Here is a 25,000-nt window from a genome sequence, read left to right as displayed (position 1 = left end):
AATGAATTTATTCCAATTGACTGATTTCCTCATATGAATTGTAAATTGGGGAAAAAAAGTCTTAGAAATTGTTGCATGTTACATTTATATATTTTTCCATAATAATTCCCAGTGGGCATGCATTATATCATACTTGTGTTGTCAGTTCAGTGATGGACAGGAGGGAGGAGAGAAGAAAGGAAGCCATTGAGGACAATTGAGATGTAGCCAGCGGTGGAATGTTGTGGTAGAATGTTGGAATGTTGTGGTAGAATGTTGGAATGTTGCGGTAGAATGTTGGAATGTTGTGGTAGAATGTTGGAATGTTGTGGTAGAATGTTGGAATGTTGTGGTAGAATGTTGGAATGTTGCGGTAGAATGTTGGAATGTTGTGGTAGAATGTTGGAATGTTGTGGTAGAATGTTGGAATGTTGTGGTAGAATGTTGGAATGTTGTGGTAGAGTGCTGCTCCCTGCTGGTGAAATAAACTGTATTTCAGTCTTCTACAGTGGCTTGATAAAGTATTCACCCCCCCTTGGTATTTTTCCTATTTTGTTGCCTTAAAACCTGGAATTAATATATATTTTTTTTTGTGTGTGTGGGGGGGGGGGGGGTTGTATCATTTGATTTACACAACATGCCTACCACTTTGAAGATGCAAAATATATATTTTATTGTGAAACAAACAAGAAATAAGACAAAAAAACGATTTACCCCCTCAAAATCAAGTTTCTTGGGGTGTCTATATAAGCTTGGTTTTTTGCCCATTCTTCAAGGCAAAACTGCTCCAGCTCCTTCAAGTTGGATGGGTTCCTCTGGTGTACAGCAATCTAAGTCACACCACAGATTCTCAATTGGATTGAGGTCTGGGCATTGATTAGGTCATTCCAAGACATTTAAATGTTTCCTCTTAAACCACTCAAGTGTTGCTTTAGCAGTATGCTTAGGGTTATTGTCCTGCTGGAAGGTGAACCTCCGTCCCAGTCTCAAATCTCTGGAAGACTGAAACAGGTTTCCCTCAAGAATATCCCTGTATTTAGCACCATCCATCATTCCTTCAATTCTGACCAATGTCCTAGTCCCTGCCGATGAAAAAGATCCCCACAGCATGATGCTGACACCAACATGCTTCACTGCAAGGATGAGAGGTGTTGGGTTTGCGCAGACATAGCGTTTTCCATGATGACCAAAAAAGCTACATTTTAATCTCATCTGACCAGAGTACCTTCTTCCATATGTTTGTGGAGTCTCCCACAACACCAAACGTGTTTGCTTATTTTGTTCTTCAAGCAAAGGCTTTTTTCTGGCCAGTCTTCTGTAAAGCCCAGCTCCGTGGAGTGTACGGCTTAAAGTGGTCCTATGGACAGATACTCCGATCTCCGCTGTGGAGCTTTGCAGCTCCTTCAAGATTATCTTTGGTCTCTTTGTTGCCTCTCTGATTAATGACCTCCTTGCCTGGTCCGTGAGTTTTGGTGGGCGGCCCTCTCTTGGCAGGTTTGTTGCAGTGCCATATTCTTTACATTTTTTAATAATGGATTTAATGCTGCTCTGTGGGATGTTCAAAGTTTCAGATATTTTTTTATAACCCAACTCTGATCTGTATTTCTCCACAACTTTTTCCCTTCTTGGTTTTCATGGTGCCACTGCTTGCTTAGTGGTGTTGCAGACTCTGGGGCCTTTCAGAACAGGTTTAGATATGAGATCAGGTGACACTTAAAGTCCACCTGTGTGCAATCTATTCAACTAATTATTTGACTTCTGAAGGTAATTGGTTCTCCAGATCTTATTTAGGGGCTTCATAACAAAGGAGGTGAATACATATGCAAAGGAGGTGAATACATATGCAAAGGAGGTGAATACATATGCAAATGAGGTGAATACATATGCAAAGGGGGTGAATACATATGCAAAGGGGGTGAATACATATGCAAAGGGGGTGAATACATATGCAAAGGGGGTGAATACATATGCAAAGGGGGTGAATACATATGCAAAGGGGGTGAATACATATGTTAAGGGGGTGAATACATATGTAAAGGGGGTGAATACATATGCAAAGGGGGTGAATACATATGCAAAGGGGGTGAATACATATGTAAAGGGGGTGAATACATATGTAAAGGGGGTGAATACATATGCAAAGGGGGTGAATACATATGTAAAGGGGGTGAATACATATGCAAAGGGGGTGAATACATATGCAAAGGGGGTGAATACATATGCAAAGGGGGTGAATACATATGCAAAGGGGGTGAATACATATGTAAAGGGGGTGAATACATATGTAAAGGGGGTGAATACATACACCACTTTTCAGTTTAAAAAAAACAAAACATTTAAAACAAGTTATTTTAAAAGAAATTATCACTTCACCAATTTGGATTGTGTCCATTACATGAAATCCAAATAAAAACATTCATTTTACAGGATGTAATGCAATAGGACAACTCAAATGGGGTGAATACTTTTGCAAGGCACTGTACGTTGTAATGGTATATAAGCAGGGCAGCAGGAAGTCTAGTGGTTAGAGTTGGACTTGTAACCGAAAGGTCAAGCTAAAAATGTGTCGTTATGCCCCTGAACAAGGCAGTTGTTCCAAGGCCTTAATTGAAAATAAGAATTTGTTCTTTAACTGACTTGCCTAGCTAAATAAGTTTTTTAAATTTTTAAACACCATAGTACCCTCCAAACTCGTCATTAAGCCTGGGACCCTGGGTCGTTGACTTTGACAGGCTGCCCCCAGGTGGTGAGTGTAGGAAACATCTCCACCCCGCTGATCCTCAACACTGGGGCCCCACAAGGGTGTGTTCTCAGCCCTCTCCTATACTCCCTGTTCACCCACGACTGTGTTACCATGCACGCCTCCAACTCAATCATCAAGTTTTCAGACGACACTATGGTGGTACGCTTGATTACCAACAATGACAAGACTGCCTACAGGGAGGAAGTGAGGGCCCTCGGAGTGTGGTGTTTGGAAAATAACCTCTCACTCAACGTCAACAAAGGAGATGATCGTGGAACAGCAGAGGGAGCATCCACAGAGGGGACAGAAGTGGAAAGTTTTAAATTCTTCAGAGTACACATCACAGGCAACCTGAAATGGTCCACCCACACAGACAGCATGGTGAAGAAGGCGCAGCAGCGCCTCTTTAACCCCAGGAGACTGAAGAAATTTGGCTTGTCACACTTTACAGATGCACAATCGAGAGCATCCTGTCGGGCGGTATCACCGCCTGGTACGGCAACTGCTCTGCCCACAACCGCAAGGCTCACCAGAGGGTCGTGAGGTCTGCACAACGCATCACCGTGGGCAAACTACCTACCCTCCAGGACACCTACACCACCCGATGTCACAGGAAGGCCATAAAGATCATCAAGGACAACAACCACCCGAGCCACTGCCTGTTCACCACACTATCATCCAGAAGGCGAGGTCAGTACAGGTGCATCAAAGCAGGGACCGAGAGACTGAAAAACAGCTTCCATCTCAAGGCCATCAGACTGTTAAACAGCAATCACTAACAGAGGCTTCTGCCAACAAACTGACTCATCTCTAGCCACTTCAACAATTGGATGAAAATGTATCACTAGTCACTTTAAACAATGCCACTTCATAATGTTTACATACATAGGAGATGAGTAATGTGGGGAAATACACTGTACTCTATACCATCTACTGCATCTTGCCTATGCTGTTCGGCCATCGCTCACCCATAGATTTATGTACATATTCATTCCTTTACATGTGTGTGAGATATATATATAGATATATACACATACACACACATATGGTAGTTGTGAAATTGTTAGATATTACTGCATGGTCGGAACTAGAAGCACACGCATTTCGCTACACTAACTTCTGCTAACCATGTATATGTGACCAATAACATCTGCTGTATATGTGACCAATAACATCTGCTGTATATGTGTCCAATAACATCTGCTGTATATGTGACCAATAACATCTGCTGTATATGTGACCAATAACATCTGCTGTATATGTGACCAATAACATCTGCTGTATATGTGACCAATAACATCTGCTAACCATGTGACCAATAACATCTGCTAACCATGTGACCAATAACATCTGCTAACCATGTGACCAATAACATCTGCTAACCATGTGACCAATAACATCTGCTAACCATGTGACCAATAACATCTGCTAACCATGTGACCAATAACATCTGCTAACCATGTGACCAATAACATCTGCTAACCATGTGACCAATAACATCTGCTAACCATGTGTATGTGACCAATAACATCTGCTAACCATGTGTATGTGACCAATAACATCTGCTAACCATGTGTATGTGACCAATAACATCTGCTAACCATGTGTATGTGACCAATAACATCTGCTAACCATGTGTATGTGACCAATAACATCTGCTAACCATGTGTATGTGACCAATAACATCTGCTAACCATGTGTATGTGACCAATAACATCTGCTAACCATGTGTATGTGACCAATAACATCTGCTAACCATGTGTATGTGACCAATAACATCTGCTAACCATGTGTATGTGACCAATAACATCTGCTAACCATGTGTATGTGACCAATAACATCTGCTAACCATGTGTATGTGACCAATAACATCTGCTAACCATGTGTATGTGACCAATAACATCTGCTAACCATGTGTATGTGACCAATAACATCTGCTAACCATGTGTATGTGACCAATAACATTTGTTTTGAAGCATTGAGTTACAAAATTCCAGAAACTATCCCAAAATGTTCATGTTTTCCAGACATACAGATTGAAGGATTCCTGGAATAAGCCGGAAATCCAGAATACTCCAACCACAATTTCTGGAACATTTAGGATATGTAACTGGAATTGTACAACACAGGCAGCAACGCCCTCTCCGTCAGTGGGTGTTATAAGCAACAAGAAAAATCCTTTCCTAAAAGTAGACCAAACATCCTTTTAAGTTTCATATGCATGATTAAAAGCTTTATTCAAAAAGGTCCTGCTGGTATAGAGTACTACATGGTGCGCATTGGTCAATAAGGTCAAGATAGGTTACAGAACAGGTTGAAACTGGCCATGGGAGGAAGGATTTCAATATAGTATATCACTTTCCTGGGGTCACATTAAGAATGTACAAAACAGGACAAAGAGTTTTGAATAAGTTGGAGAAAACAAATTCAGGAAGTACCTTTTTTTTCTTTCTCCAAAGTGCTTTAGTATGCAAAGACTACATCCCCTAAACAAAGTAGGGAGTACCAACCTTGATCGTCTTGCTTGGTCTGTATAGAGGCTTTGTAGTATCAAGTGTGTTTATGTAGAAGACTAATCCAAAACGTAATGTAACAGGTTTATATTGAGATTTAGAGCTAAACTGACTGAAATTGCACAACCCATCCTTGGTTATAATTTATTTGTTCTAACTAACACAAAATAAATACAAAAAGGTAAACAATGATTATTGTCCCAAAGAGTGCTGCATACTGCTGTGGTCCCAAAGAGTGCTGCATACTGCTGTGGTCCCAAAGAGTGCTGCATACTGCTGTGGTCCCAAAGAGTGCTGCATACTGCTGTGGTCCCAAAGAGTGCTGCATACTGCTGTGGTCCCAAAGAGTGCTGCATACTGCTGTGGTCCCAAAGAGTACTGCATACTGCTATGGTCCCAAAGAGTACTGCATACTGCTATGGTCCCAAAGAGTAATACTACTATCTATAAAGGGGGAGGGAGTCAACTAGGGAATAAGGACAGAGGCAAGGGATCGGTTTGGAATGGGTCCAAAGCCAACTCTATGGGCCTATTGAGCCCTAGACCTATGCAGACCTGAGAGGAGGAAACAAATATGGTATGCTGTAGCTCCAGCGTAGGGCCTAGGGGTTGATTCGGGATTGGGCCAAAGAGCCGAAAGGCTGTGCCTCTCGGTCGCCCTCCGGTAGCCAATCAGAAGACAAAGGAGAAGTCATCTCCATTGGTGGTGTTCGATGTGTTCCCATTGGCCCGGTCAGGTTCTGTAAGCCAATCCTGGGGGGTCACCCCAACATCCAGGACCTGGGGGTTAGTACGGGACACTGCCAGTCTGGAGGGGGGGTGAGAGACAGAAAGGAGAAAATGTGATGGAATGGGTGAGAGGATTGAAGAGAGGTAGGTATGCATTGTAAATCATGTAATGCACTGCAGGGATTGTTAGCCGAGTCGGGTGTTCAAACCCCTCTAACCCAGACCTGCTCCACGACAGAGGACCAGCAGATGTTGAATGATCACAATCAGACGTTAACTGATGCAGTATGTGCAACAGTCGGTCCTACACATAAATATACCTGGAGAAAACTTGATTGAACTCTCAATTAAAAATTGTACAGATGATATTAGTCGGTCTGGTAGGAGTTGACACAAACAGGAAGTTACGAAACATCAGAGTCACAACACATGAGGCATGTATGCTGCCTTACCAAGCAAAACGACAGTAACTGCTCACAGCGTGGACAAAATTGCTTTAATTTACCTTGGTTTTCACAGCAACTTTAGTACAGTTACTGCTAACATGACCCCCATTTTCTCCTGAACACAATAGACAGGATACGTGTCACATAATTAAACATGTATTTAACATAGCAAAAAATTACGAACTCATTTTAGACCAAATGAGCATTTCCTGCCTTTTTGCTCTGTTTTATACACGAAGGGTGTTATTGTAGCACAAGGAGTGTTTATGGTTGGGTCAGTGGACTGTATAATGGGGGTTTAGGTTAGGTTGGGGGTGGGGTTAGGGGCGGGGTTAGAGTCCACTCTACATCAAACACACAGCAGTGTTACCTGGAGACAGTAAACAGAAAGGAGGCGGGGCTACACACTGCTGTCATTTCCTTATTCTGTCACTTCATTTTCTGTCAGGGTTGGGCTGATTTTTAGGCTGCATTAAGACTCAAAATACCCCCCCCCTCCTCAATATGTTAACATACACTATATTTAAAGAAACATTAAGACAATTCTGAATAAAGAAACTAAAATGATAAGACCTGCTTCCCCTATACTCAGTCCCACAGCCTAGTCCCACAGCCTAGTCCCACAGCCTAGTCCCACAGCCCAGTCCCACAGCCTAGTCCCACAGCCCAGTCCCACAGCCCAGTCCCACAGCCTAGTCCCACAGCCTACAGCCCAGTCCCACAGCCTAGTCCCACAGCCTACAGCCCAGTCCCACAGCCTAGTCCCACAGCCCAGTCCCACAGCCCAAAGCCCCAGTCCCACAGCCTACAGCCCAGTCCCACAGCCCAAAGCCCCAGTCCCACAGCCCAGTCCCACAGCCCAGTCCCACAGCCCAGTCCCACAGCCCAAAGCCCAGTCCCACAGCCCAGTCCCACAGCCCACAGCCCAGTCCCACAGCCCAGTCCCACAGCCCAAAGCCCCAGTCCCACAGCCCAGTCCCACAGCCCAAAGCCCCAGTCCCACAGCCCAAAGCCCCAGTCCCACAGCCCAAAGCCCCAGTCCCACAGCTCAGTCCCACAGCCCAGTCCCACAGCCCAGTCCCACAGCCAAGTCCCACAGCCTACAGCCCAGTCCCACAGCCTACAGCCCAGTCCCACAGCCTACAGCCCAGTACCACAGCCTAAAGCCCAGTCCCACAGCCTAAAGCCCAGTCCCACAGCCCAGTCCCACAGCCTACAGCCCAGTCCCACAGCCTACAGCCCAGTCCCACAGCCTACAGCCCAGTCCCACCGCCTACAGCCCAGTCCCACAGCCTACAGCCCAGTCCCACAGCCTAAAGCCCAGTCCCACAGCCCAGTCCCACAGCCTACAGCCCAGTCCCACAGCCTACAGCCCAGTCCCACAGCCTAAAGCCCAGTCCCACAGCCTAAAGCCCAGTCCCACAGCCCAGTCCCACAGCCTAAAGCCCAGTCCCACAGCCCAAAGCCCAGTCCCACAGCCCAGTCCCACAGCCTAAAGCCCAGTCCCACAGCCCAAAGCCCAGTCCCACAGCCCAGTCCCACAGCCCAGTCCCACAGCCTAAAGCCCAGTCCCAAAGCCCAGTCCCACAGCCCAGTCCCACAGCCCAAAGCCCAGTCCCACAGCCCAGTCCCACAGCCCAAAGCCCAGTCCCACAGCCCAGTCCCACAGCCCAAAGCCCAGTCCCACAGCCCAGTCCCACAGCCCAAAGCCCAGTCCCACAGCCCAGTCCCACAGCCCAAAGCCCAGTCCCACAGCCCAGTCCCACAGCCCAAAGCCCAGTCCCACAGCCCAGTCCCACAGCCCTAAAGCCCAGTCCCACAGCCTAAAGCCCAGTCCCAAGCCCAGTCCCACAGCCCAAAGCCCAGTCCCACAGCCTACAGCCCAGTCCCACAGCCTACAGCCCAGTCCCACAGCCTACAGCCCAGTCCCACAGCCTACAGCCCAGTCCCACAGCCTACAGCCCAGTCCCACAGCCTACAGCCCAGTCCCACAGCCTACAGCTCAGTCCCACAGCCTACAGCCCAGTCCCACAGCCTACAGCCCAGTCCCACAGCCTACAGCCCAGTCCCACAGCCTACAGCCCAGTCCCAAAGCCTAAAGCCCAGTCCCACAGCCTAAAGCCCAGTCCCACAGCCTAAAGCCCAGTCCCACAGCCTAAAGCCCAGTCCCACAGCCTAAAGCCCAGTCCCACAGCCTACAGCCCAGTCCCACAGCCTACAGCCCAGTCCCACAAGCCAGTCCCACAGCCCAGTCCCACAGCCCAGTCCCACAGCCTACAGCCCAGTCCCACAGCCTACAGCCCAGTCCCACAGCCTACAGCCCAGTCCCACAGCCTAAAGCCCAGTCCCACAGCCTAAAGCCCAGTCCCACAGCCTAAAGCCCAGTCCCACAGCCTAAAGCCCAGTCCCACAGCCTAAAGCCCAGTCCCACAGCCTAAAGCCCAGTCCCACAGCCTAAAGCCCAGTCCCACAGCCTAAAGCCCAGTCCCACAGCCTAAAGCCCAGTCCCACAGCCTAAAGCCCAGTCCCACAGCCCAGTCCCACAGCCTAAAGCCTAAGTTAACAAATACCACTTTTCTCTGGAAACTATGTTCATTATACATTTAATCTGTTTGGCTTCTTTATTGAACAAAAATGTAACGGATTAATTCAACGGGATATTTGCGTACAGGATTTGTTTGTCCTAAAAATCTTTTGTTTCACCATTTTATATGCATTTATATAATGCCATGTTTGATATACATACTGTACATTTGTACAGACTACACCGAATATTGAAGAGGTATTTGGATTTAATAAAATGTCCTTTAATTCAAATTCTAAACGCAATTCTATATCCTGTTTACTGCTTCAATTCAAATTCAATAATTGAGATGTATGAGGCAGTCTGAATTCAAGTCTGAATTGAGGCCAACCCTGTTCTCGGTTTCATCTCTACCTCTGAACATTTCTCTAGTCTAACCTTGTAAGTCCGATCCATTCTAGACGGAGCTGTGGAGTCACATTCTCCAAAAGCGGCAATCACTCTCAGGCAAATCTGATCTGAGCAAATCAATGAGCCGATTGATTTCTGTGGTTAATCAGCAGCAAGAAGTGACTCGCTTTATTGACAACAGATACATTTTTAGGATGAGTGTCTTACCTAGAAAAAGCCTCATCCAAGTCTTCCTCAATTTCCTGCAAGAGAGAAAGATTGTGAGTTTCTGTATCCAAAATATTTTTCTCCCATTTAAAGAGAGAAACGGTTGATTTGAAACGTACCCAGACAGTGTTATTGTTATCAATGTCCTCGGGAGCGGTGTGGTCGTCCATCTGGAACTCCTCGTTGCCATTGGTTTCCAGAACCACGGCAACATGAGTCCGTTCCTCCAGGTCCAGTAGGTTACCCGTGGCAACATCTATGGAGACAAAAATCAGCCAATCAAATCAGTAAAGTTGAGTGTTTACAGTTGGACTCCAACTGCCTACAGAAAAAAATCTTAAGGATCCAACCAAGGCCTCAGTAGGAGGAAATAAAAAGACAGACATTTCATTGCTAAATAACATCAAGTAAATGTTATTCGGATTTACACTGTCATTTAGCAGATGCTCTTATCCAGAGAGATGTACAATTAGTGCATTCCATCGTAACATAAATCTGTTGAACATTATATTTTAAACTCTGAATGTCTGCATTGGATAAAGATGGAGTGTGTGTGTGTGTTTGAGGGCTGCGTTTACACAGCCAGTAAAATTCGGATATTTTTCCAGAGCTGATCAGATTGGTGAAAAAAAACTAAATCAGAATTGGGCTGCATGTGAAAATGCAGCCTCAGTCTCGCTCTGTGTGAGATGTGTATCACCTTACCTTCTCCTTTCAGACTAGCCAGGCTGTTGGATCCTTCTAAAATGGAGCTGCCGGATGCTTCTCCAGCCGAGCCGGACTTCACCCTCTTCTCTTTCTCTACAAGACACAAAATACTACCATCAACACACACACGGCTACTGAACAGCTTCTACCCCCCCCCCCCCCCAAGCCAAAAGACAGCAGAAACAATTCAGCAAAGCAGCCACCGAACAGCAGCTACCACCGAACAGCAGCTACCACCGAACAGCAGCTACCACCGAACAGCAGCTACCACCGAACAGCAGCTACCACCAAACAGCAGAAACAATTCCGCAAAGCAGCTACCCAACAGCAGCTACCCAACAGCAGCTACCCAACAGCAGCTACCCAACAGCAGCTACCCAGACTTTTTGCTTTGACAGCCTTTGTATTTTGTTGTTGCACCGCCTCACCACACCTCTAATACACGCTGCAGCTGCTACTCTGTTAATTATCTATCCTGATCCCCTAGTCACTTATAACCCCCCCCCCCTACCTACATATTACTTCAACAACCTGGTACCCCTGCACCAGTACTCCTTGTACATAGCCTCGTTGCTGTCATGTTGTGATACCATTTTTCTTCCTCCTCCTTTTAGCAAATGTCTTCCTTTTTAACTCTGCACTGTTGTTTAAGGGCTGTTTACCCACAACAAGTTTAGTTAAGTCTACACCGGTTTTATTCACCACATGTGACAGATAACATTCGATTTCATATAGAAAATGCTCAATTGTGACCTTGTGTGTAAATAAAATGTACGTGTCCCCATCTACCAGGTTGCATGTAATAGGGTGTCTGTATAGCAACAATCTAATGCTATTGGCTGCATACACATTTAAAACAGATGCCAGTGTAGCGAAATGCTTGTGTTTCTAGCTCCGACAGTGCAATAACATCTAATAAGTATTACGTCATGTCTAACAATACACAACAATATAAAAAAGATTAAAGGCGAGCAATGTCGGAGTAATATATATATATATATATATATATATATATATGATAGAATATGTAACATTACAGTAATAGTTGGACTTAACTAGTATACAGTATATACACACATATGAAGTGGGTAAAACAGGATGTAAACATTATTAAAGTGACCATGTCCATAGGAGAGCAGCTTCTACGTAACCGGATGCTAGCCGGCTAGTGACGACGACTAAGGTTCAGGGCAGGGGAACTGGGCAGGAGGCCGGCTAGTGACGACGACTAAAGGTCAGGGCAGGGGAACTGGGCAGGAGGCCGGCTAGTGACGACGACTAAAGGTCAGGGCAGGGGGAACTGGGCAGGAGGCCGGCTAGTGACGACGACTAAAGGTCAGGGCAGGGGAACTGGGCAGGAGGCCGGCTAGTGGGGACTATTTAACAGTCGGATGGAAGCCGTTTTTCCAGCCTCAGCTTTGATACACCTGTACAGACCGTCCCCTTCTGGAGGGTAGCAGGGTTTGAACAGCAACCTACCTTCTTTGGCAACCTGCCAGAACTCAAAGGCCACTTTAAAGGCCTGTGCTACAGTCAGAGTCACTGCCTGGGCCTAGGAGAGAAAGAGACCATTCACAAAGCTGTTATAATGCTATAAGCCCCAATGAAACATTAACAAATCAAAAAGGACACTGAAATTAAGAGTACAGATTATTTTAAATGGGACAACATACAAACGTTATTGAACAAGACCATTTGAAAAATATACTTTTATTAAGTAAAATGTATGTATGCATGTATGTATGTTTTTCAAAATCCCAGCAACACATGCAGTCGAAAAAGGGGGACGCGAGGAGTGCAACCTTCTAATGTTTCCCCCGGGGGAAACCAGTCAGATGTAGGGGTTATATTGGAAGCAAACATGTTTTAAGGCAGGCTTTTGTTCCAGCCCCCGCTTTAATATACCCGAATCAGGTGCTCAAAGTGCTGCTGAGCAGCTGATTAGTAGAGTCAGCTGGGTTACAGCAGGACTGGAACAAAACCCTGCACAACCAGTAGTTATAGTAGGAAGGTTGTTCGATCCTGTTCTAAGGAGTGGATTCATTTCCGTGTCCATCCCCTTCCCTAACCCCTAGATCAGCATTTCCTCAACCCTGGTCCTCCAGTACTCCCAACACTGCCACCCTGGTCCTCCAGTACTCCCAACACTGCCACCCTGGTCCTCCAGTACTCTTACGATCTCTTAAAACTAGAGACATCTGTGGCATTGTGTTGTGTGACAAAACTGCACATTTTAGAGAGGCCTTTTATTGTCCCCCAGCACAAGGTGCACCTGTGTAATGATCATGCTGTTTAATCAGTTTCTTGATATGCCACAGCTGTCAGGTGGATGGATTATCTAGGCAAAGGAGAAATGCTCACTAACATGTATATAAAAACAAATTTGAGCACAACATTAGGGATAGATAAGCTTTTTGTGCAGTATGGAACATTTCTGGGATCTTTCCTTTCAGCTCATGAAACCAACACTTTACATGTTGTGTTTATTTTTTGTTCAGTGTAGATAAGTAAAAATAATAGTTTATAGGAGGTCCAAGCAGAGGCATAAGAATATTTCTTAGACTCATCCAGTCCTTTCAGATTATAGTGGTTGTTGTGGTGTCCGTTCACACTCACCACTTTCTTCTTGGAGCAGAGGTAGGCGTGGCACTCCAGTGTTCCGTTGAGGGTGTTCTGGGAAATGTAGGCAAACACCTTGTCGTGCAGCTTGTCCGCCGTGCAGTAGGATATCCTGCAGGACACAAGGGCAAAGGTTAAAAATGTCAGAGGGCAAAATAAATTCAGCGGTTTACAGTTATGGTTCAAAATGGCAAGTGTCCTCAGAGAGAGAGAGGAGAAAGAGGGGAGAGAGGGGAGAGAGCGAGAGAGAGATCACCCAGCTCTGTGGAGGTCTAGTCTCCTGTAGGGAGATGTATTTTCAAAGACATTTGCCCTCTCCCCACCACACACACCTGTATATGGAGATGTTGTCTAGCAGCTGGTTGGTCAGACTATCGTAGAGCATTATACCCTGAGGAGAAACCTTCAGAGAAACCTTCGGAGGCTTCTTACCTCCCGCTTTGGCCTGGAGGGGATAGAGTTTAAGACAGAGAATATAGATTCATTACAAATCATTTATTCCTAATGGCCTTGGTCTGGATCAATATGAGATAACAATAATTAGACAAAGATCTTAAAAGAATAAATCACAATAATAGATACATCTATTATCAGTAAGCATTGATGCTAAGAAAAAAGATTATCAACAATATGATGAAAACAATACAGCTAATTGTTCATTTGTTTCTAAAAAAGGAGCAGACCGTTATTTAGTTATTTAGTTATCGTGAAGCACTTAGAAAAAAAAAATGCTGTTCTTGAGAGCAAAAGCAAATCACGATCAACTCCAAAAATATAATCTAAAATCAAGAGTTTAGTAACGTCCTGTGCTTTGAAATTCCAATCCCTCCTACTTGTATGGCATCACAGCTCACCGTGGCAACGATCCTCTTGACAGCAGCTGCTGATAGGTCCTCTCCTTTGGCCTGGTCCACCAGGGTCATGCCTAGGTGGCGGAGGTTAAAGGTCATGCCCTCCACAACAGTCTCCCTCGTGTCGGTCCAGTTCTCAGGAAGTTCTAGAGAGACAGGTTATAAGATTGTAAGGAAGGTCAACCACAGCAAGGTTGTTATAGTAAAACGAAAACTGAAACTAAATAAAGAATTTATAAAATAATTTAGTAAAACTGAAATAAAAATCCTAACAATTATGTTTATTATCTTCTAAACTTTGGCCAAAAATCAAAATGGAGTTTAATGCTGAAAGTAGATGGCTAGGTTTCAATTAGCTAGTGATAATGATGCACAAGCTAGGCCACTAACTAACAGGGAAGAAATCTGAAGGCGAGCACGGAGCGTGACTGGGCCAAGCTAGAGCAGCTTGTGAAGTTGCTGGAGCCGTTCGCAATCCACACCGACTTCAAACTGACAACCGGTCACTGTCTGATGTGGTACCGTGCCGTCTCAACCTCGAGTCACACTTGCAGTCAACTACTGTTGCAAAACAGTTGGCACTGGTCCTCCTGAAGTCACTTTGCATGCATACTGAATCCTCTGGCAGCAAACTTCATCCTCACTCTACAGCAGCTTGCTCAACATAGATGGAGCTGATGAGGGAAGCAGAGTCTATTGTACTTCAGCAAATCAGAGAGTACAGCCATGGAGCAGCAGGACCCCAAGCAAGATGACAGCACGTTGAATCCAGCAAGCATCTCGCCCACAGTTCTTCAGAAATATAGCTTCCTCGTATCTAAGAGCATCTCCCCTGGCAGGGCATTGTGTCCTGTATGAGCTGTGGAAACACCTGGAAGAGGTCAAGCTGGGCATGTTTACAGAGTCACCGCTCCAGTTCAAGGACGGCTGTTCATCCAAAGCTGTGAGCTCTGGCACTGGATCTGGTTTCTGACCCTGCATCCCAAGCGTTCGCGGAGAGGATATTCTCTGTCTGTGGACAACTGTCATCAGGCTTGAGAAACCGAACGACCACCTCTCTGGAACGCAGAGTCTTGTTTGGTTTAACAGAAACACGAACATAAGTTAGCATGGGCAGTGGCCTTGAGGACTTTTGCCATTTAAAAAAAATCTATTTAGTCAACTGGGCAGGACTTCCAACTTCATTGGCTGATCCCTCCTGATGACCCGGTTGGCATGACCTAATGACCCAGGTGGTATGACCTAATGACCCAGGTGGTATGACCCAATGACCCAGGTGGTATGACCTAATGACCCGGTTGGTGTCATGACAGCAGGGTCATCAGGAAGGAATCAGTCAATGAATTTTGCTTGTAGAACAAAATTGACTATTTCAAGATAGAAGTCCTCAACGGTGCTTCCCACACTCTCACAGAAACCCTCATCACACAGAGATGTTGTCTATCCAAGTCTATGGTCCCCATCTTCTTATGCATTACTGCCCCCCAGTGGCAAGAAGTGACATTCCAAAAAACTAACTATAAGCCTACAACACATAAATGTCTCAGACTCCCACAGCTACTTTCTCTCCCAGCTGACCTGTAAAAGTACATGTTTATACTCAGAACAAACCTATAGCTGACCTGCAAAAGAGGGCAAAATATTGAAGGGGAGAAAAGGGAAAGAATATTGAGAGACAAAAAACAAATGGAAGTCTTATACACTAACTTTGACAAGTAATGATAAGAGAAATATGTTTCTGTTCCAGAGTCTCCATCAATGTTTTCATTCTTTTTATCCTGGAGTAAGTTATCTAGGACCAGCTACCCTCTGTGAAACCTCTGCCTAACAACTTCTAGCCTACGGCGCCATCGCTAGCTGCACTCTTCATGGAGAAGAAACATGATATTGGTATTTGGATAGAGATGTGTGGATGGGAAGCCAGGCAAATTAAACCTTAACACGCAGTAGGTTACTTCATCCTACTTCCATGTTGAATTGAAGGAGAAAGACAGAAGGCCACACAGAAGGGGGGGGGGGGGGGGGGGGGGGGGGGGGGGGGGCAGTGAGTAATATAAACTATTAATATATAAACTATTGAAGTCCATTTTCTCATTCCTTATCGGTTCTGTAGCCTTCTAGAACTCTGGAGATCTAGTGCACACTGCCATACACACACAGACAGACCTTCTCTCTCACCCAGACAGACCTTCTCTCTCACCCAGACACGCCACATTGACATTCTCTCACAGACACGGGCCAAGAGCTACCACACACACACGGGCCAAGAGCTACCACATACACACCATCCCCAGAACAGTTACATTTAAAACTAAAAAAACTGTCCGTGTTTTTTCTGGTTTGTTAACTATGATTCTGACTAATGACCATAACATATACATCACTGTATACCATGAGGAGGAGAGAGTGTGTGTGGTAACAAGCAGCTCAGCTTTGTGAGGAGGCTCCAGTAAGACCAGTCAAAAGGCACTGACTGCCTGAGGACCAGATGGATGGGTTAGGGTTCAGGGGTCAGTGAGGGGAATCAGCTGAATGTAGGGGTGTGGGGGTGACAGATGCACGCCTAAAAAAAAATAATAATAAATAAAAATAAATAAATAAATCGCCATTAATGACTTTCCCTTATCAATCTCTCAAAAAAAAAATTCTATGACTTTGGCCGGGAGGTTATGAAGGAGAGGTCAACTGAAGTGATTTCTGATGGACTTGTTCGAGTGCTTCTATCTAGTTTACATCATTGCCAAGTCTTCAAGTATGAGGGATAAGATGAATGGAAGAGAGAAATTAGGGGAACAGTGGAGGGAGAAATGAAGAAGGCTAGGATATGAGTTTCTGCCATATAGATCCAGTGTGTCACTTTAGGTCTACGGTCTACATAAAGCCTGTTAGCTAGGGACATTGGACTACGAGGAGCCGACTTCTGACAGGGCTAACATCCAATGAAAAAAACACTGCTTCTTAAGACCTGTAGGGCTCTGTCCAATGAAAACACTGCTTCTTAAGACCTGTAGGGCTCTGTCCAATGAAAACATTGCTTCTTAAGAAGAGCAGAGAGGGTTCACGTTCATGTCAGGTTTCTGAATGTAAGTTGAACCTATAGACTACAGTGACACACAATAACGCAGGGAGGTCGACCAACTTGTCCCAATGTAGATCAAAGGTCACAAAAACATTGCCACAGCAACAGGAAACACACACACATCAGAGCCCTCTATCAACACAACAGCCAATTAGCATCCAGGGTTTTCAAGATAGATGTAAATGACTGAACAAACAATAGTGAATTCTCAGAAATCTGTCAACGACACCCATAGGAAAGAGGAAAACCATTCAAGTCAGCACGTCCTATAGGAGTGTGTGTGTGTGAGTGAGTGTGTGTGTGTGTCTGTGTGTGTGTGTGTGTGTGTGTCTGTGTGTGGGAGGGGGGGGTAGAACCAAATGGATTTCACAGAACTAGGTATGACTGAATAAACATGACTAATGAGTATTCTAGTTCCTAAATGGTATGTACTCTGAAATTAAGCAGAGCCTTATAATACTGTATAATAAATAAGAGGACAAACGATACTGTTGGTGATCTGTAGTAATATGGAAGTGATGTGGCCTCAAATGGACCTATATTACCCAATGGTCCATGTGTCAAAGGATGGGGGGGGGGGGGGGGGGGGACCAAGGTGGCTTTTTACCTCAACCCATTTCTAAAACCCTCGGGAGGGGGTGCTGGGACAAGAGGAAAGGGAGGGTGAGCTGGGACAAGAGGAAAGGGAGGGTGAGCTGGGACAAGAGGAAAGGGAGGGTGAGCTGGGACAAGAGGAAAGGGAGGGTGAGGGGTGCTGTACACGTTGCCCTTGGCGTTGCAGAGAAAAATTGAGTTTTCTGGGAGACGGTAAATGGATTATGCATCTGTGCCTGAGGGCAGCTTCTATCCAAAAGGAAGATATTGTCCCCAGTCTACATGCCTGACCATGGCCAGTCCTGCAGGCTGAACGATATGGGTAAGTAGTAATGACTGACGACCCCCCCCCCCCCCTCAACCTGGAAAACAGATTCAGAAAACCCTAAACAGTTCAGAAAGCCTACTGTAGATTAGAGGCCAGAAAGCGGGTCACTCACTGCCAGTAGCTTAAAAAAAATCAACATTACCTACCTCCACCCTGTAGCTCTACATCACAGTTAAATCAACATTACATTGTGTTACCTTGAACATGATTTTATGAGTTATTTAACGAGGCAAAAGGGTTAAGAACAATTAATTTTTTTAAACAATGACGGCCTACCTCGGTCAAATCCTCCCTTAACCCGGATGACGCCAGGCCAAATTGTGCGCCTCCCTATGAAACTTCCGATCACAGTCGGTTGTGATACACCCCTGGATCGAACCAGGGTCTGTAGTGACGCCTCGAGCACTGAGATGCAGAGCCTTTAGACCACTGAACCAGGGTCTGTAGTGACGCCTCGAGCACTGAGATGCAGTGCCTTTAGACCACTGAACCAGGGTCTGTAGTGACGCCTCGAGCACTGAGATGCAGAGCCTTTAGACCACTGAACCAGGGTCTGTAGTGACGCCTCGAGCACTGAGATGCAGAGCCTTTAGACCACTGAACCAGGGTCTGTAGTGACGCCTCGAGCACTGAGATGCAGAGCCTTTAGACCACTGAACCAGGGTCTGTAGTGACGCCTCGAGCACTGAGATGCAGAGCCTTTAGACCACTGAACCAGGGTCTGTAGTGACGCCTCGAGCACTGAGATGCAGAGCCTTTAGACCACTGCGCCACTCGGGAGGCCCCTTAAAGAGGCTTTAATAAAAACACAATGTCCGTAAGTGTGAGGAATGTTGACAACAGAGGAAGCACCAGCAGTTCCCAAACCTGAACCCAGCCACGCTGCGGACCAGAGGAGAAGAGGTAAGAGAGATAACTGGGCCCAGAAATCAGTCATCTCCAGCAGGTGATGTTTTTGGATAAAAATAAATTAAAGTAGAAGCTCACCAAGCGAGGGGTTTTTGTACGAGTGTTGAATGTGGTTAAACAAGACATGTAAATGGTTTATTTGCTACATCTTATTTGATAGAATCTAAGTTTGGTTGTCGAGTGTACGGATATAAAAACGAAGAAAAAAAACAACACTTTATAGCAGAGTTGCGCCTGTTGTTCACACGCGTCTCTGCCCTCTCATTGGCTAGAACGGTCCCACCTGATCTTACCTCCCCCCGACTGCCTTCCATTTATATATCGGTTGTCAGAGCGGCCATTTGAGCATCTGATTAATAACATGGTTAATGTTACTGGCTGGTCCCTGTAGCTGATATCTTGTCTATAGTGATTAGTAGGTCTAATTTCCCCGGACGCCACCAAATCACCCACCTGGCCCAGGACCAAGTGAGATTTAGCACACAATCTGCATCCTACCCTATTCTCTACATAAGAGCTCAGGTCAATAGTAGTGCACTATGGGACCCTGGTCAATAGTAGTGCACTATGGGACCCTGGTCAATAGTAGTGCACTATGGGACCCTGGTCAATAGTAGTGCACTATGGGACCCTGGTCAATAGTAGTGCACTATGGGACCCTGGTCAATAGTAGTGCACTATGGGACCCTGGTCAATAGTAGTGCACTATGGGACCCTGGTCAATAGTAGTGGACTATATCACGAATAGGGTGGCCACCTGACCTTCCATATGCCCCCACAGGAAAATTTTATTGGAGTAAAAGTCTATAAAAAAAAATAAAAAAAATTACAAGTATTTGGTTTTAAATATACTTAAGTATCAAAAAGTATTATGCACACTACAACTGACATTAATTTACAAACAAAGCAGGTGTTTAGTGAGTCTGTCAAATCAGAGGCAGTAGGGATGACCAGGGATGTTCTCTGTTTAGTGAGTCCTCCAGATCAGAGGCAGTAGGGATGACCAGGGTTGTTCTGTTTAGTGTGTCCTCCAGATCAGAGGTAGTAGGGATGACCAGGGATGTTCTCTGTTTAGTGAGTCAGCCAGATCAGAGGCAGTAGGGATGACCAGGGATGTTCTCTGTTTAGTGAGTCCTCCAGATCAGAGGCAGTAGGGATGACCAGGGATGTTCTCTGTTTAGTGTGTCCTCCAGATCAGAGGTAGTAGAGATGACCAGGGATGTTCTGTTTAGTGAGTCAGCCAGATCAGAGGCAGTAGGGATGACCAGGGATGTTCTCTGTTTAGTGAGTCAGCCAGATCAGAGGCAGTAGGGATGACCAGGGATGTTCTCTGTTTAGTGAGTCCACCAGATCAGAGGCAGTAGGGATGACCAGGGATGTTCTCTGTTTAGTGAGTCCTCCAGATCAGAGGCAGTAGGGATGACCAGGGATGTTCTCTGTTTAGTGAGTCCTCCAGATCAGAGGTAGTAGAGATGACCAGGGATGTTCTCTGTTTAGTGAGTCAGCCAGATCAGAGACAGTAGGGATGACCAGGGATGTTCTCTGTTTAGTGAGTCCACCAGATCAGAGGTAGTAGAGATGACCAGAGATGTTCTCTGTTTAGTGAGTCCTCCAGATCAGAGGCAGTAGGGATGACCAGGGATGTTCTCTGTTTAGTGAGTCCTCCAGATCAGAGGTAGTAGAGATGACCAGGGATGTTCTCTGTTTAGTGAGTCCTCCAGATCAGAGGCAGTAGGGATGACCAGGGATGTTCTCTGTTTAGTGAGTCCTCCAGATCAGAGGTAGTAGAGATGACCAGGGATGTTCTCTGTTTAGTGAGTCCTCCAGATCAGAGGCAGTAGGGATGACCAGGGATGTTCTCTGTTTAGTGTGTCCTCCAGATCAGAGGTAGTAGAGATGACCAGGGATGTTCTCTGTTTAGTGAGTCAGCCAGATCAGAGGCAGTAGGGATGACCAGGGATGTTCTCTGTTTAGTGAGTCCACCAGATCAGAGGTAGTAGAGATGACCAGAGATGTTCTCTGTTTAGTGAGTCCTCCAGATCAGAGGCAGTAGGGATGACCAGGGATGTTCTCTGTTTAGTGAGTCCTCCAGATCAGAGGTAGTAGAGATGACCAGGGATGTTCTCTGTTTAGTGAGTCAGCCAGATCAGAGACAGTAGGGATGACCAGGGATGTTCTCTGTTTAGTGAGTCCACCAGATCAGAGGCAGTAGGGATGACCAGGGATGTTCTCTGTTTAGTGAGTCCTCCAGATCAGAGGCAGTAGGGATGACCAGGGATGTTCTCTGTTTAGTGAGTCCACCAGATCAGAGGCAGTAGGGATGACCAGGGATGTTCTCTGTTTAGTGAGTCCACCAGATCAGAGGCAGTAGGAATGTTCTCTTAATAAGTGAATTAGACCATTTTTCTGTCCTGTTAAAAACACTCAACATGTAACGAGTACTTTTTGGTGTCAGAGAAAATGTATGGAGGAAAATGTACATTTTATTTATGAATGAAGTAAAGTTGTCAAAATATAGTGAATACACACAAAAAAAATACTTTAGTTCTTTAAGGTATTTTTATGTACAGGAATTACCCTTATTAGGCTGTAATAGTACTCTGAACAGTGTCAGTAAAACAGTGTCCCAATGTAGGGACAAAGTAGACAGGGTACAGGAAATAGAGTACGTTATCCAAACATGCAATTAAGTCATTGCATGAGAGATGAATATGGTTATCATGGGTGTGGTGCATTTCAGGCTCTGATCTCAAATTGGGAAGATTTGGGGATAGTGGATTACTAGATAGGAATGTCCTCAGCCTACACTGCCAGTTCTATCCAAATCCCCCCCCAAAAAACAAACAAAGAGCGGTATGATATTGTAACCGGGTTAAGTTCATAGGAAACACGTAGTTGCTACATGTTTTTAACTTAATTGGTAGCGTAATGGTGTTACCAATCATGACAACAGTAGTCCAGCCTAGTGAGTGAACTAATGACACACATGCAATGGATATATGATTGATGAAATTATGTAAAAGTGTTGCACTGAATGTAACAAGAGTTATCAAGTAGCCAACAAACGGTCAGAAATTCGACATAACATGAAAATTGGACCCACAAACATAAAAACAGAAATTGGCAAGTGTTAATAATTCGCTGTGTTTACACCACTAAAACAATGTTTTTGTTGTCGAATGCTTTGTTCTGTATAAATAAAATAAGAGGAAGTTTTCACTTAATTAAAACAAATCTTACTTTTATGTTTGCCGGAATTCCAAGACCGTTTCGCGATGCTTGGACTTCGGATGATCGCTCTTCCAGCCGACCGTAAGGCATCCATCACCGACTTTAGGACAAGACAACTTGACAAAGGTGTTCGTAGACCGCAGAGCTCCAAAGACTGTAGTCGACTTCGAGTCTTTGGAAATGAGTTAAAATAGGACCCGGTGGACGGGGCTATATCCGCTAATCAACCGAACGGGGATCCCCACGGTCACATACGTCAGGAGGGAATCCCAAGAGGTCAAAATAGTGTCAAACTGCCTTTGCTTTATTACCGATTATCTGCAACTGTGATATCAACAAGTGATAACGAAGATGCTAGACTACTTGTCACAATGTTTTAAAACGTTATTTTTTAAAAAGCGTAACAGTCATGAGTTATCAACAAAAAATAACGTACTGTCGTCACCTTGTGGTCATAAACTTTAACACTCCTGCATACAATTCTAATCCGTAATCAGTGTTGAAGTAAACCAGCGGAAAAAGGTATGTTCACAGACAAATAGGAACTCTTATGTTTCTCATCAAGTTTTCCACTCATTGGAGGTACAATTTTTTAATGCTCTGGTGCATTTGTAGACTTAACAAGAGCCTGATGACTAGACAGATGTCAACATCAGAGATATTCTTATCTGAGAGAGAGAGAGGGGGAGAGAGAGAGGGACAGAGAGAGAGAGACAGAGAGAGACAGAGAGGGAGAGAGACAGAGAGAGACAGAGAGAGACAGAGAGAGAGAGACAGAGAGAGAGAGAGACAGAGACAGACAGACAGACAGAGAGAGAGAGAGAGACACAGAGAGAGACACAGAGAGAGAGACAGACAGACAGACAGACAGACAGACAGACAGACAGACAGACAGACAGACAGACAGACAGACAGACAGACAGAGAGAGAGAGAGAGAGAGAGAGAGAGAGAGAGAGAGAGAGACAACACACAGATTGTTCTCAATCAGCTTGCATCATCGCCTGCAAGACTCTTTTTAAAATATTTTTATTCCAGGTGACGGCCCCAAAGTGAGAGAAGTTTGGACTCAGCCGACATCATCATCATCATCATCATCATCATCACTTTGAGATGAGAAAACAACATGGTGGAACAACAAAAACAACCACTTTCCCACTAAAACACATAGAGCATCTTCACAACAGGTCACAAGTCCGTTACTGTGATCCACACCAATACTTTCCAGGTAGGAAACATGAGAAAACGCCAGGGGTCAAGTTTAGTCTAGGTACTGACCCAGAATCAGATTCCGCTCCCCTAATCCAAATTTTAACAATTAGTGGATAAACGTAAAACTGACCCAGAATCAGTATCTAGGGGCAACTTCACCCCTACAGCAAAAACGAATAAAAACCCACGGTATCAAACTGCACAGATGTCAACTGAACGTCTATTTCACGTTGGCTCAACGTAATGTAATTGAAAAGACATGGAAACAACGTCGATTCAACAAGCGTGTGCCCAGTGGGCAGGGTGTAACTTCCCCAATACAAGACTTCACACGATCATCATCATCATCATCATCATCCCAGTTGGAAAGAGATTAGCCTGGTCCCAGATCTGTTTGTGCTCTTGCCAACTCAAAATGTATGTTTTTTTGTTTGTTCTTTCAAGCCAATTGTTTTGCATGACGACTACATAAGGAGTTGGGAAGAACACAAACAGATCTGGGACAGAACCGAATGTCCCCCCCCCCCCCAAAAAAAAGTCAAATATATGAACACAACAACGTGTAGCTATGCTCTGATGCTTTTATCCAAACCTAAAGCAAGCTAGAGATACGTCAACCTAATGAATGGAGAGGGATGCATTAAGAAAACACCAAATCGCAGCACTTTGAACTGAACAAACGATAACATTCATCGGTATGTAATAATGTACATGGTTGTAAACAGGGTGGGGGGGGGGGGGGGGGGTCGTTTCCATTTCAAATCAGAAAGTTAAAACCAAATTACAATTCCAAATGTTTCCTCATTAAAAAGCATTGACGATTGCTGAAATTCCAAATTCCTGAATTGAAATGGAATTTACCCCCAACCTTGGTTGTAAACAAATAGATGTCCACTCTGGGCCACCGTAGTAGTGGACATAAGAGCCTGGAGTTACTACTGACCCCTTGACCTGACCAGGTAGGCATATTTAACAAGCTGTTTGGCTGTTGTTTGGCAGACCAGGTTAATTCATATACCAAATCAATTCCGTTCCTTTTTAAGACAACACTGACCGGTGTCTAAGAGCATTGGGCTTAATATAAAGGAGACTGGGGCTGCATGGGAGATATCTCAATCTACTACACTGGCTTCCTTCTTTCATCTCCTTTCCTTCATGATAGGTGAGAGGCTTTCACCATATGTTGCTTCCACCTGCCAGATCAGAGATCACGAAGGAGAGGTACAATGAAAGAAGGCACCCTTACACTATTGAGACAGCCCAGGTCCTATATCTAGATTGGGGAAGTAACCTATTATACTCACTACTTAAATAAACACATTTTTAAAAAGAATTTGCAAGGCACAGTGAAATTTACAACTGGTAAACATCAGTTACCTAGACATCATTAAATCCAGTAGTTTTTTTTAGTAATATGGCCTAACGACAGATTCTAATTTGGTCCAAAAGGATAGACAGGTTTGAGTGCATTTGCAGCAAACAGATGACATTGCTTAACCTTTAGGCAGTACCAGGTCATCTCTTAACCTTTAGGCAGTACCAGGTCATCTCTTAACCTTTAGACAGTACCAGGTCATCTCTTAACCTTGGTAGTACCAGGTCATATCTTAACCTTTAGACAGTACCAGGTCATCTCTTAACCTTTAGACAGTACCAGGTCATCTCTTAACCTTTAGACAGTACCAGGTCATCTCTTAACCTTGGTAGTACCAGGTCATATCTTAACCTTTAGGCAGTACCAGGTCATCTCTTAACCTTTAGACAGTACCAGGTCATCTCTTAACCTTTAGACAGTACCAGGTCATCTCTTAACCTTGGTAGTACCAGGTCATATCTTAACCTTTAGACAGTACCAGGTCATCTCTTAACCTTTAGGCAGTACCAGGTCATCTCTTAACCTTTAGACAGTACCAGGTCAT

At 44.9% G+C, this 25,000-nt stretch overlaps 3 protein-coding genes across 3 annotated transcripts in view; 1 reads left to right on the top strand and 2 right to left on the bottom strand.

Moving 5' to 3' along the window:
• The window catches only part of LOC109883331 (fibronectin type III domain-containing protein 5-like), a 66,195-nt gene extending 55,147 nt beyond the window's left edge, over positions 1-11,048 (top strand). Inside the window, exon 8 of the mRNA XM_031789066.1 lies at positions 10,271-11,048. The gene's annotated coding sequence lies outside the window, so the exon portion shown is untranslated. The remainder of the gene's footprint in view (positions 1-10,270) is intronic.
• On the bottom strand, positions 4,934-22,602 carry LOC109883330 (low density lipoprotein receptor adapter protein 1-A-like). The gene is made up of 9 exons (XM_020475350.2): positions 21,881-22,602; positions 13,734-13,876; positions 13,212-13,324; positions 12,877-12,991; positions 11,740-11,812; positions 10,258-10,353; positions 9,672-9,808; positions 9,553-9,587; positions 4,934-6,043 (listed from the first exon to the last, which is right to left on the bottom strand). Exons 1-9 carry the CDS (start codon positions 21,963-21,965, stop codon positions 5,908-5,910), a joined length of 933 nt encoding a protein of 310 aa, XP_020330939.1. The 5' UTR covers positions 21,966-22,602; the 3' UTR covers positions 4,934-5,907.
• A 244-nt stretch (positions 22,603-22,846) lies between these two features.
• Positions 22,847-25,000, bottom strand: part of LOC109886074 (macoilin-1) — a 17,500-nt gene continuing 15,346 nt past the window's right edge. The window contains 1 exon segment of the mRNA XM_031789281.1: positions 22,847-25,000. This exon segment is cut by the window's right edge and continues 3,416 nt beyond it. The gene's annotated coding sequence lies outside the window, so the exon portion shown is untranslated.

Source organism: Oncorhynchus kisutch, linkage group LG14 (assembly GCF_002021735.2).
Source record: "Oncorhynchus kisutch isolate 150728-3 linkage group LG14, Okis_V2, whole genome shotgun sequence".
NCBI lineage: Eukaryota > Metazoa > Chordata > Actinopteri > Salmoniformes > Salmonidae > Oncorhynchus > Oncorhynchus kisutch.
This window is presented reverse-complemented; position numbering and strand designations above follow the sequence as displayed.

Excerpts from the sequence above, each read along its gene's own strand:
- LOC109883330 (XM_020475350.2), bottom strand. The coding sequence starts at position 21,965 with ATGGATGCCTTACGGTCGGCTGGAAGAGCGATCATCCGAAGTCCAAGC. Across the intron at positions 13,877-21,880 it reads GAATTCCGGCAAACATAAAA|AACTTCCTGAGAACTGGACC; the intron begins GTAAGATTTGTT and ends CTGTCTCTCTAG. Across the intron at positions 13,325-13,733 it reads TCAAGAGGATCGTTGCCACG|GCCAAAGCGGGAGGTAAGAA; the intron begins GTGAGCTGTGAT and ends TATCCCCTCCAG.